The sequence below is a fragment of the Parasteatoda tepidariorum genome, chromosome 12 (genome assembly GCF_982258835.1).
Source record: "Parasteatoda tepidariorum strain Cologne lab strain chromosome 12, Ptep-v5.0, whole genome shotgun sequence".
NCBI lineage: Eukaryota > Metazoa > Arthropoda > Arachnida > Araneae > Theridiidae > Parasteatoda > Parasteatoda tepidariorum.
In genome coordinates, this window is record NC_141766.1 from 12,590,723 (window position 1) to 12,603,152 (window position 12,430).

The window sequence follows — 12,430 nt, forward strand, 5'->3', positions numbered from 1 at the left end:
ACTTTCAAGGGGAAAAAAATACATACTCAATTCTATCCAAATAATACTATTTCCCTTCAATATATATTTTTTTAAAGAAGAGCAATAATCAGCTAATGTGGACAATCTTTTTAAATTTTTCAAAAAAGCTTACTAAGCCTCATTTTAAACCTATCTAGTAGTTTTTTATTATTATACTTATTTTACCCGCATTTTGATTCGTACAAGCTAACTTGGATGTATATTTTTTTTAAATATCTTTTTTTTTTCACACTAGGCCCATGACATTGGACTAGTGTGAACGATCCATGCAATTGATTATAATTATTTGCAAAAAAAAAAAAAAAAAAAAAAAAAAAAAACACTTATAATTAAAATGGAATTAATTTTAACCTAAAAATTAAATTTTCAAAATAATACTTATAACTTTTTTTTTTTTCATTAGCAATAGGTAACATTGATATAATTTTTATTTAAGAATTGTACTATATTTCAATAATATGAAAATTCATTTTGAATATGAGCTATCACGTTGGAAATCTGTTTTTTATAATAAGAAGTATAAAAAAATTAAGTAGAAATTTTTTTTAAAAAGTTGACTTTTATTTTCTAAAATAGTTTGACAAATCAATATTAAATGTCAATTCAGAGACAGGTGGAATAAATTAAGTTGGTGAACCATTAAAAAAAAATTATAAGGACTTATTTCACATGTTATAAAAAAATAATAAAATTCCATAGTTAATCAACATTTTGATTAAAAAAAAACTTAAAATGTATTAAAGCAATAGCTTTTCGTAAATTTTTAAGCTAAGTTTAAGATTTAAATTCCAAAAAAATGAGAAATAAATTAATCACTTTATAAAATTAATCCAATTTAGTAAGCAAATAAACTAATGAATGTGCTAATAATTAAACCCACATTATTACATCCACAGTAGTCCCCAACCACATATTTAGACATAGTTGTTAATAATGAACCTATGGAGTCATTATTTTCTTCTAAGCCAATAATTTGTTAATAAAAAATTCAAACCAAAATGGCTAATAAAGTAATAAGCTTATTCATGAATAACATAATATTCCCTAACATTTAAAACAATGAATAAAAAATTTCAAAAGAACAAACAATTAAAAAGAAAGTTAAAAATTTACTTTCGTATAAGAAAGTGTTAACCAAATCTGTAAAGCTGGCAACATTTTTAGAGAAATTGTAAAAAAAAAAAGCTTTCAGGATCATCTCAATTTCGATATATCATTGGCTAATTTAAATAATTTCTTATGTTTAAAGGAATAAAATCAATGGCATTGTAATATTAAGATTGTTAAATTGATATAAGGTTTTTGCAGTATTGAATTAAGGACAAAATGACTATAGATAAGCATTTTTATAGCATGGTCACTAATATTAAAAGTATACAATAAGTAAATAAGAAACAATTTTTGAACTAAGACATTTTATTTATTCTTACTTTTTTAATGTGAGGAATACAAATTTCATAATTATTTACAAAAACATTTACAACAGAAAATACTATACATTTACAAGATTTTATTATCAATGATCTGAATCATATGATTGAATTTTAGGAGAACTTAAAAAAAAGTGACTTTAGTGATTATTTTACATAAAAATAGTGACCCTTTTTAACAAAAAAGCAACCACGGAGGAAGTGCATAAGAAGGAAATAAAAAAAAAAAACACTTTTCAATGACAATAACATAGGAAGAAAAATGATACTTTTTTATACAATAGCATTAAAATATGAAAGAGATTTTTAGTCTTTACTCATAAAAATAACCCAGGATTCTATGCCTCGTCTCATTATTCAAAATATTTTTAACAAATGGTTTGATGAAATTCTGTGATTGTGGTAAGATAAATTGGAAAAAAATGTATATATTAAATATGACTAAATATGTATTTTAAATGTCATTAAAACAAACATTAATAAAAAAATACTTTCATTAAAAAAACAAGCTATAAATAAGAAATAATATAAATATAGAGCTTCAAAAATAGAAAATCTACTTTGAAAAAAATCTAAAATTAATCCCTATAACTACTAACAACCTTCTTCAACCATTCATTTTAATTTAAAAATATTTCTGTTTAACTACAACAAATAAAAAAATTTAATTTTGTTTATCAATCTTATCTTGAAATAACTTAAACTTTTTTTTTATGCAATAAAATTCTTATCACATAAACCATAATTTGTTGATGCATAAAATTTTAATTTATGTAGTGGGAAAATATCATAAATGCTGTGCTCATACGTATATATATATTTTTTTAAAAAAAGCTATAACAATATCCTGAGAAAAAACAGTTTGTAATCAGGGATTATTAATCAGCACACTACATATAGCTAAGTATGTATATACACTGAAAACAAACCTTAACTATATGAAGTATAAAAAAGTATGAATGCCATTTTTAGTACGATAATAAAACAACAAGAATTGTTAAATAAATAATTAATACAATTCACAATTTAAAGTATGAAAATTAAGCTCCGAATTCAGATTAAATAAATAATTTTATTCAAATAAAAATAATCTGATACTTTCATCAAAATAAAAGTAATCTGATAAATGAAAAACAGTGAAAAAAAAAGTATACACCAAAAAAAAATTAGTAACTGCATTTTGTATTAAAGAATGCACTGGATAAAAGCTCTGTATAAATAAACAAGTTGATCAATAAGAAGAGCAATTGAATGCATTTTAATATTATAAAAATGCATTGTAATAAAAGAGTGCACACCAAAGATCATAACAAAATAATTTAGTAAGATAATAAAATACATTGATTGATAAAAAAAATGATTAATATAATCCATGATTCAAAGTACATATCGCAAAAAGATTTTACAAAAATATATTTTTTACGGTTTATTTCTCTTACTATAATATTATAAAATGAAACGAAATTTTAAATGACATACCTTTAAGAGGTATCGGTGGTTTTGATTTCATCAAGTAAGCATTAATTTACAACTTTTTTGTCTTTCCATAACTAATCTAAAATGCAACTCGGGATTCTGAATTTTTAGCAAGAGTTCAACATAAACACAGACGCTACTCAAATTTAAATACTTTTCAGAAATAATTCTATATTTTTTTCTTTTAAATTTTCTGTAGAGAACATAATAAGTCATGAAAATTTTGTTAACTCAAAACAACTTTTAATAAGCCGTCAAATAAGTATTTTTTTAAAAACCATAATAGCTAAAAGAAATGGAAATCGAAAAAAAAGACTTAAATAAAAAAAAAACTTTTTTTTTGTATTGTTATAATAAAAGAACCAAAATCTATATTCTAGTGCTAGTATGAATTAAAGATACATGTTATATTTTAACCAGTTAACAAGTTTTAACTTCATAGATTTATTTTAAATCATGTGAAGAAAAATTTTAAACACAAGGAGAAAAAAACTTTAATTGAGAAAATCTGATTAATACAATGAAAAACAATACAATACAACAATACTTAACTAATAAAAAAATAACTTTATGATCAAAATACTAGGGCTAGCAAATGATAGCAGTCATTTGCTAGCAGTGTCATTTTCAGTGAGAGGGTGTTTGTATTTTTGCAGTGACTTAAGCAGTTTCTTTTTTTTTGGGGGGGGGGGGGTTATCATTCTAAACTTGGTGTTAAATTGCTCAGAATAAAACAGACTTGATGCATGAGTCATATACATACATATTCAAAAAAAATTTAAAAATCTTTGCAAAACCTCTTAGTCATACATAAAAAAATATAATTTAACAAATCTGTAATTTAAAATACATATTTTAAAATTAATATTTACTTAGTAATACATAAATATTTTCCAAGGATTTAGCAAAAATTTTAAGAGAGCGTAAATCAGAATGGGAGTTTAACATGTCAACTACTAACTTCACAGTTCTGTTTATATCTTTGATAAATTTGACCTTTATCTGATAAATTAAATCTTGAGCGAGCTTGGGCATGAGAAATCCTATCAATCTTGGGTCTTTATAATTGAGGATCTTTATAATATCTCCAATCCAGGGTTGGCAAGGTTTAGGACAGAATGGATTAATCCACTGTTTAAACCCTGGTTTAAACCGTCCAGTCCAAAACCCCTTTGTCCAAAACCCTTTTACTCAAATCATGACACAATTTTATCTGAACAATCTTTAAGAGGTAAAATAAACATAGAACTAATAGCATATTGATAATTAAATATACTAGAGAATATTTGTTTTTAAAATTATAATGTTTTATTAATATTGTTTGACTCTTTAATTTAAACAAAGGAAGATTAATCAGTAATCAAGTTCAATTGGTCCTCTCATTCAATAGTACGTAACTGAAGTTTGGCGTTGCAATACAGGGTAAAATATAGGGACTAAGTGCTTGGTTCGTCATAAACAGGTTTATTTATCTATAGTACTATTCAAGAATACTTTTATTTCATTCATGTTTAATTCTTTTAGCATAGTGGTGATACATCACCAGTGTCAGTAACTGAAACTGATGTTATGCCCTTCAAAACTGTTAATAAATTTTTCAGTTATTTTGTATTTTCAATTTAAACTAATATATTTATATTTAAAAAATTTTTTTTTGAAATAGATGTCTTTTTTATCATTCTGTGATGCAGAAATTATAACATTTTTTTAAAAAAATATTGTGAATAATAAAAGGTTAATTTTTGAACAAATTTAGTATTTTTTTTAAGAATAATTATTATTTTTTAATATTGCCATATTTATCCTTATGCAAAAATATTATCAGTATTAAAATCATACTTATATTTAAAGGATTAGGTATTCACTTTTGTTGTTCAATGAATTGTGGAGCTTCAAAAATTATAAACCTTTTCCTATTATATTATATTATTTTCTTTTAATAAGTTATAGTAAATTGTATAAAAAATATCAAATATTTATTGATACATGTAATTATTATGTGTGTAATGGTTACAACTATAGAATTTTCACCTTTTACCAAAGTTCAAGGTTTTGGACACTTAAAGACAGTTTAGGACGGTTTTACCCAGTTTAGGACAGTTTTACCTAGTTTAAGACAGTAAAACCCACGTGTCCTGTCCAAAACCAGTTTAGGATGTCCAAAACCCCAACCCTTCTCCAATCCATATATTCAACACTTAAATGTCTACGATTGACCAAAATAATTTTTCCTTATAATTATATGCTTATTAATTTTCTTAAATGGGCTGTATATTGATGAGTATACCTTCTGGTTCAATCATCTAAATCAAAGAATGACCTTACTATTAGTATGATGAATTAGATGAAAAGTTACAATTAGCCTTAAGCAAAATTTAAAACAGATCAATTGTACATTAATTGTATAAAAATTAATAAGTAAAATACAAAAGTTTGCTTAGTATTTAAAACAAGCTTAAAATGACAATAACCGAAGATGAGGTCCCTTAATCATAAATCATAAAAAAAGAAAAAATGGACAATTATGAAACATAAAATTTACATTTCATTCAGCTAATTATCGAATTAAAATTAATTTTGTGTAGGTCAAACAAATTAAAATATTTGTCTATTTCTATTAAGAAACATCAATTTTTGTTTTTAAAATTGAAACTGTTTCTGTTTGTTCAGGTATTTAAAAAATGAATAAAAAAAATAGCTTAATAAATGAAATTGCTTAAAACATAGTCAATATCAAGCCAAATGTGCAAACCCTAAATAAACTATCACATGCCAAAAACTTTCCTTAGAGAAAAAGCAACAACAATAATGAATATAAATAATTATTAGAAAATGTCAGAAAATGAAGATAATTAATGGAAATTACCTTTATTATAAACCATCTTTAGAACTTTCTCAATCAAAACTATCTTTCTATTGAAGTAGCCAAAATCAAATATGAGGTATTTGTATTAGAAGTCTTAGAGACTATATTATTTCCCTGAACATAATATAAGGCTTTAATATAAATGAGTATACATAAAAAAAATTTTAAAAAAATGATAATTAATAAGAAAGACATAATATAACTTTAAAACCGAATGAAAATTAATACAGATTTATAATAGTTGCGCACATAATTAGTATCTTGGGTAAAAGCATATTAACTTTAACTTGAATGGAAAAAAAATTAGTAGTTAATTTCAGGGTTAGAAATTAGAATGTGACAATCAAGCGTCAAAGCGCCTAAATGTTTTTTTTAAGTTGCCAAAAGGGCTTAGTTTGATATAATTTTTAAATTGGGACCATATTACTCAGATTGCGGCTACCTTCTATATTTTAGGGGTCAGAAATCTGAATCTGTCAAAAAAAGGTATGTTTATTCAGAAAAGTACATTTTTCGGTATAATTTAGTAACTTAAAATATTGTCTGCACTCATCAATTAGCATTTTTAAGGTTACCCTCTCGAGTTATCAAGATTGAGTCCTAGAATGATCTAGATCTGATCTTTAGACCAAAAGTTATTCAGGGTGATCAGGTTTCTTTTTTGGGCACGCAGTACATATATTTATTTATATATATACATATAAATCTATATGTGGGAGTTGTTATTGACCATCATCCTTGAACAACCACCTACTTTGTTGCTTATATCAACTGAATGGATGGCTAAAACCCCTTGAACTTGCTCGTGAATGCAACATTTATTTTACCACTAAAATAAAGCAATTTAATAACAAGCAGCATTCATATAATTCAAATTCATGTATACTATCATAACCAGCAGAAAATTTAAACCAGCAGAAAATCATAATTGCTATATATATGTGGATCTAATTCTCTTTCTGCGCGTAACTGTAATATACTTTTAAAATGGGAATTAAAAATCAAGTTGCAAGTAAAAATACTCTTTTAGAAAACAAATATGTAAAGGAATTGGAATACATAGATTTGAATATTGATGGTCGTAAAATTAAATGCCTAATAGATAACAGATCAAAGATATGTTGCATAAAAGATTGCTTCCTAAATTCTAAAAATAAACTACCTTTAGATACTGTTCAATTTACCAATTGGTTTGGTAAAAAAACTAATGCAAAATTGTATCAACTTCCAGTCTCTCTCTAAATGAATCACATTTTGAACCTCATTTCCACTTGAAATTCGAAACCATTGCTGCAATCGTGACTCGTAACATGATGCAAAGAATATCAATGTTCTCCAACTTGAAATATAAAACTAAAATCTAATTTCGATCATTTACTTGATAAATAAAAGGAAAAGAAATGCATAATTAAATATGATAAACCTACTCTCTCAATACATTTATTACATCAAAAATTAAATTAAAAGTTGAATAAATAATATTTAATTTTAACTTTAGTTACATAATGGCGAAAAGTTGCTAATTTTTGGGAAAAATTAATTATACTTTCATTTGCAGCATCAACCATCATTTGAATAACTATTATGTTCTTCCGCTTTTAGAAAAACCTAGTTTTGATCTTTTATCATCGTCTCCTAACAAAGAAAGGATACAATTTTCTTCTCCAATTAAACTGTTTTCAAACTTAATCAGCTTAGATAACTTTTCTATTAAATTTCATCATTTTTAATTAGCAGGGGTAATTGTGAGAGCAACTCAAAAATTCGGAAAATTTCTTGAGTAAAATGCATTTTAAATGCACGCATTTCAAAAAATTAATGTCTTTATAAATTTAAATCATTGATATTTTCCCAACATGAAATTCCAAATAAATTATATGCAACATAATTTAAATTAATAATTATGTATAAGTTTACTCTTATCTCTAATTTAATTTAGTTTGTTATTCTGCCAGAAAAAAAAATATTTACAAATGAAAGAGATACCAAGTATAAATTCTAGTTCTAATATTTTTAAATAAAATATACAAGAATTTTAATGCATAAATGTGATCGATGATTTCTTGAAACTTCTGGACCTTAGATGTCGAGATCGCGGTTATCGAAAAATCCAGATTTCTTCCGGAGCACAATCTTCTTTGAAATATTGTGAATACAAATCGTGATGTGTGAATTTTAAATCGTGCAAATATAGATTGAGGTTTATGATTTTTTTAAATAATGTGAAAACTAAACGAGATGTGAGATTTAAATGGCATGAATATAATTCTCAAAGTGTGATTTTTAAATTAACAAAAGACAAATCACAATGTATGATTTTTAAAATATGTGAATATGAATTGCAATGTGACTTAACTATAGAAGACCAAAAGTTAACTCGCAATAACAGTTATATTAAAAGTTATGCATAAAAAATGATGATTGTGTTTAATGTTCTAGGTGTCCAACTTAAATTCTTATAAACAAATTATGACTAACGAAAGCTCATTTAAAAGCCTGGTTAATTTGATATTTAATATAACAGATTTTGAAAAAATATTAGATACCATGAGAGAACAGCAAAATATAGAAAATAAGACAATTTACTAAGTCTAGAAAAGCCAATAACTTTATCTAGATAACATTATCTAGTTTCAATTATAAGGGTTAAAAATAAAATTTTGAGTTAAATGCACCTCCTATAAAAAGGGGACTTTAAATCGATCTATTTTCATATAAAATAAACTCCATTAAGAATATTTTACATTTCAGGAGTTAATTATTAAAATAAAATTCTTCTGTATTTATATTTAAATATAACTATTTTTTCCTAACACATTTAACACAATCCTTTTACATCTTCAGGTGGATAGCTCTCGTTGCATTTATGTCTTTTAAGTATGTATTTGCTTGCAAAACTGTTGTTGCAAACTTCACAAACATGAGGTTTCTTTTCTTTATGATCAGAAAGATGACACTCAAACTCACACCTACGAGAAAAACTTTTTATGCACAATTTGCAATTATAAGCCTTTGTACTTTCAACTTTAAGATGGCGAGTAAGGTCCCCTTTTTGTGTAAAAGTTTTCTTACACAAGTCACATGAATAAGGTCTGAGACCAGTATGTATAAGGGAATGTCTTTCAAGGTCAACTATTCGACTGAAACCTTTAGTGCACACTTCACACACATAAGGTTGTTCTCCTGTATGAATTAAAACATGATCAGAAAGAGTAGCTTTTCTAGAAAAACCTTTGTTACAAACCTCACACACAAAAGGTTTTTCTTGAGTATGAACTTTCATGTGTTGAGCAAGACAAGCTTTTTTACCAAACCTCTTAGGACACATTTCACACAAATAGGGTTTCTCTTGTGTATGAACCAAGCAGTGTTGCTTAAGACACCATCTTCTACTGAATTTTCTCCCACAAATTTCACAAACGTAAGGCTTCTCCCCCGTATGAGTAAAAAGGTGCTCTGTAAGATCAAACTTACGAAGAAACCCTTTATGACAGACTTCACACATATGAGGTTTCTCCCCAGCATGCATCATGACATGTCGACGCAGATCGCTTTTACGATAAAAGTTTTTTTCACACATATTACAAGCATGGGGTCTGAATTTAGAATGCAAATAAGAATGTCTTTTTAATTCATTATTTTGACTAAAAGCTTTATTACAGACTTTACAAACATGTGGCTTTTCACCTGTATGACGGATGATATGTTGACGTAAATTGCCTCGATTGCTGAATAACTTTCCGCATAATTCACATATATGAGGTTTCTGTCCTGTATGCGATTGTACATGTTGTTCAAATTCAGTTTTTGTACTATAACACTTACTGCACATTGAACAAGCAAATGGTATTTTGCTACTATTGACTTTAACAGGTGCATTAATTATCTTCTTTTCTAAACTTTTCCGTTGTTCTTCCAATTCTGTATTAGGCATTGTAATTGTATTTTGTACATTGAGTGCAGGACTTATTTCTTCACTATCAACTAACATATCTAATTTTTTAAGCACATCATCAAATGCTTTTGATTTTTTTTCTCCTATATGTAATTTTACATGTTTTTCAAGTGCAGATTTTGATTTAAAACATTTACTGCACATTGAACATGCAAACGGTACTTTATTAGATTGAACTCGCACAGTATCATTGTTTCTCACTTTTTCATCTGTACTAGGTAGTCGTATTACCTTTGAAGATTTGGAAGGGGTATTGATATTTTCATTTTCCATAATGAAATCAAACTTGACAAGGACATCACCAAAAGACATCTGTTCGTTATCTTCAGAAATTTCTTCATTATAAGAAATATCTTGTTCATCAATAACAGAGTAAGTAAATTCTAATTTGTCATCATTAATTTCTGAAGATACATCAACTTGTTTATCTTCAACTGCATCCTGCTTATCTAGCATTTTTCTTGTGTTGAGTAACTAATATTTATATATCAGTAAAGAATGAGATAGGAACTATATTAAGGTTACGTAGCATTGTCAGGCACTTATTAATTTAAATTCAAAACTTTAATGGATCTGAGACAAAAGAAGTCGATACATAGCTATATGTAGGATGATTCAAGCATTACAGCAAAATGTTCACAGTAAAAACAAAGGTTATTCAAGATCGTTAGAAGTAGTATTGGTCCGAGTTCATAAATAAAACTAAATTATAAGGTGAGCGAAAGCAGTTATTGTCGCAAACTGAAATCACACGTAAAGGAACAGATAGTTCATAGAAGCTGAACTATTCATTGACAGACTTTTTAAATTATAATAAGAAACATAAAATAATATGCTTGACAGTCTAAAATAAAAACAAAGAAGTTTTTAGTCTTCTTGATTATTCTTGATGCTGATTAATAAAATTTTTTAATACAATAAGCTTTCGGCTGCCTATTTCTATCTCTTAATTGCTCTTTTAAATGCAACGAAACCGTAAAACATACTTATTTCTGCTTAACTTAAAACTCTCTTTTAAACTTAACTAGAATTTGTAGGCAAATATGGGTGGCTGCACTAAATGCAATGAAATTTAATTAATTTTACTTGCTATTTTTTTTGCATTATATTAATTATTGCATGATTTTTGTTGTTGTTGTTACTTTACGTCGCACTAGAGCTGCACAATGGTCTATTGGCGACGGTCTGGGAAACATCCCGGAGGATGATCCGAAGACATGCCATCACAATTTTGATCCTCTGCGGAAGGGATGGCACCCCCGCTTCGGTAGCCCGACGACCTGCGCGCAAAGTCGAGCACTTTACGGTAGCACAGTTTAACGAGGACCAATACCGCACACCCTCGGTCCCTACGCAGACTGATCCAAGTGGTCACCCACCCGCACACTGACCGTAGCCAGTGATGCTTGACTTCGGTGATCTGCTGGGAACCGTGTCTTAACGATCAGTCCACTGCGGGACGTACATGATTTTTAAGAAATGTCACTGGTACTGCCAGAAAGTTTTAAGGCAGAGCCCAAAAATCTAGATTTGAAAAATGGACAACTGTTTCCAGATTATAATTTCTTCTTGCATTGACATTTTATAATTTAATGCTAAAAATAAAATAATTTAAATAAAATTTTTAAACAAATTTTTTTTTTATCAAGAAACATTTAAAAGGGAAAAAAATCTGGTGTCAAAGTAAAACATGAAGTTAGAGCATAAAATTTTCCCGAATATCCGCAGAACTTACAAAATACATTATAGACTTGAAAAAAAAAAATGAAAAATAAAACATATAATAAACAAAAATTAGATTAAGCGATTAATCAGATACTTTTGTACTTCTTAGTTTGAATTGTGAATGTATTCCAAACAACTTTCTTTGCAAAATAGAGCATTACAACATTATATTTTTCAACGAAATTGATTTCGGCATATTTTCGCTCTCATGAATGTTTAAATTGGGCGTAACATCGAATTAAAGTTAAAGAACACTTATGACGACTCATCTTAAGCAGCTAAATGACCATGGTCCCCATATGAAGCTCCCAACTGCTAATCCCATCGTATGTAAATAAAAAGGTTAATTTTTTCCTATAAATTTTTTCTTTTTATCACAGAATTAAAAAAACTTTTTTTACCTCCATTTTTACAATAAGGTTATTTCAATAAAATGTTTTAAATTATCGTTCTCAATATTCCTTTTTATACAGAAAGCATTGAAGCACTTTAAAAAACTTCCGAAGATTTCTTGTGTTCTGTGCATATACATAAAGGTCTATATTTTGCCTTGATATTAACCTATACCTTTCAAACTTGGCCCATTAATTATTTCATTGTAAGTAAACACGAAGCCAAGCCTCAAAATTATAGACGAATTAGTTCGGACATAAGCGGGCCTGACTGTAAAGTCAATATTTCCTTTACAGTAGAAGAACATAGCCCATGCTCCAAATATAAATAATATCTTCCCTTTAATCTATAATTTTTAAACTTGGTCATATACATTGTCATAACTATTAAACTACCACATTAAGCAGCAAAATTATATACGAATCAGTGACTAAAGAATGAGGTTTAACAGAGGGCTTAATTGTATTGTCAATCGCTTTTTATTTTTTATTGTTTTCTGCATATACATGAAGGCATAGTTTGTTTTAAATTAGCCTATTATTATCAAATTTTACACCATTTATT

At 27.0% G+C, this 12,430-nt stretch overlaps 1 protein-coding gene across 1 annotated transcript; it reads right to left on the bottom strand.

The window, feature by feature from the left end:
- Nucleotides 1-1,419: 1,419 nt before the first annotated feature.
- LOC107437398 (uncharacterized) lies at nucleotides 1,420-10,722 on the bottom strand. The gene has a single exon (XM_071188075.2). It carries the CDS (start codon nucleotides 10,202-10,204, stop codon nucleotides 8,612-8,614), a length of 1,593 nt encoding a protein of 530 aa, XP_071044176.2. The 5' UTR covers nucleotides 10,205-10,722; the 3' UTR covers nucleotides 1,420-8,611.
- Between the last annotated feature and the right edge of the window lie 1,708 nt (nucleotides 10,723-12,430).

Excerpts from the sequence above, each read along its gene's own strand:
- LOC107437398 (XM_071188075.2), bottom strand. The coding sequence starts at position 10,204 with ATGCTAGATAAGCAGGATGCAGTTGAAGATAAACAAGTTGATGTATCT.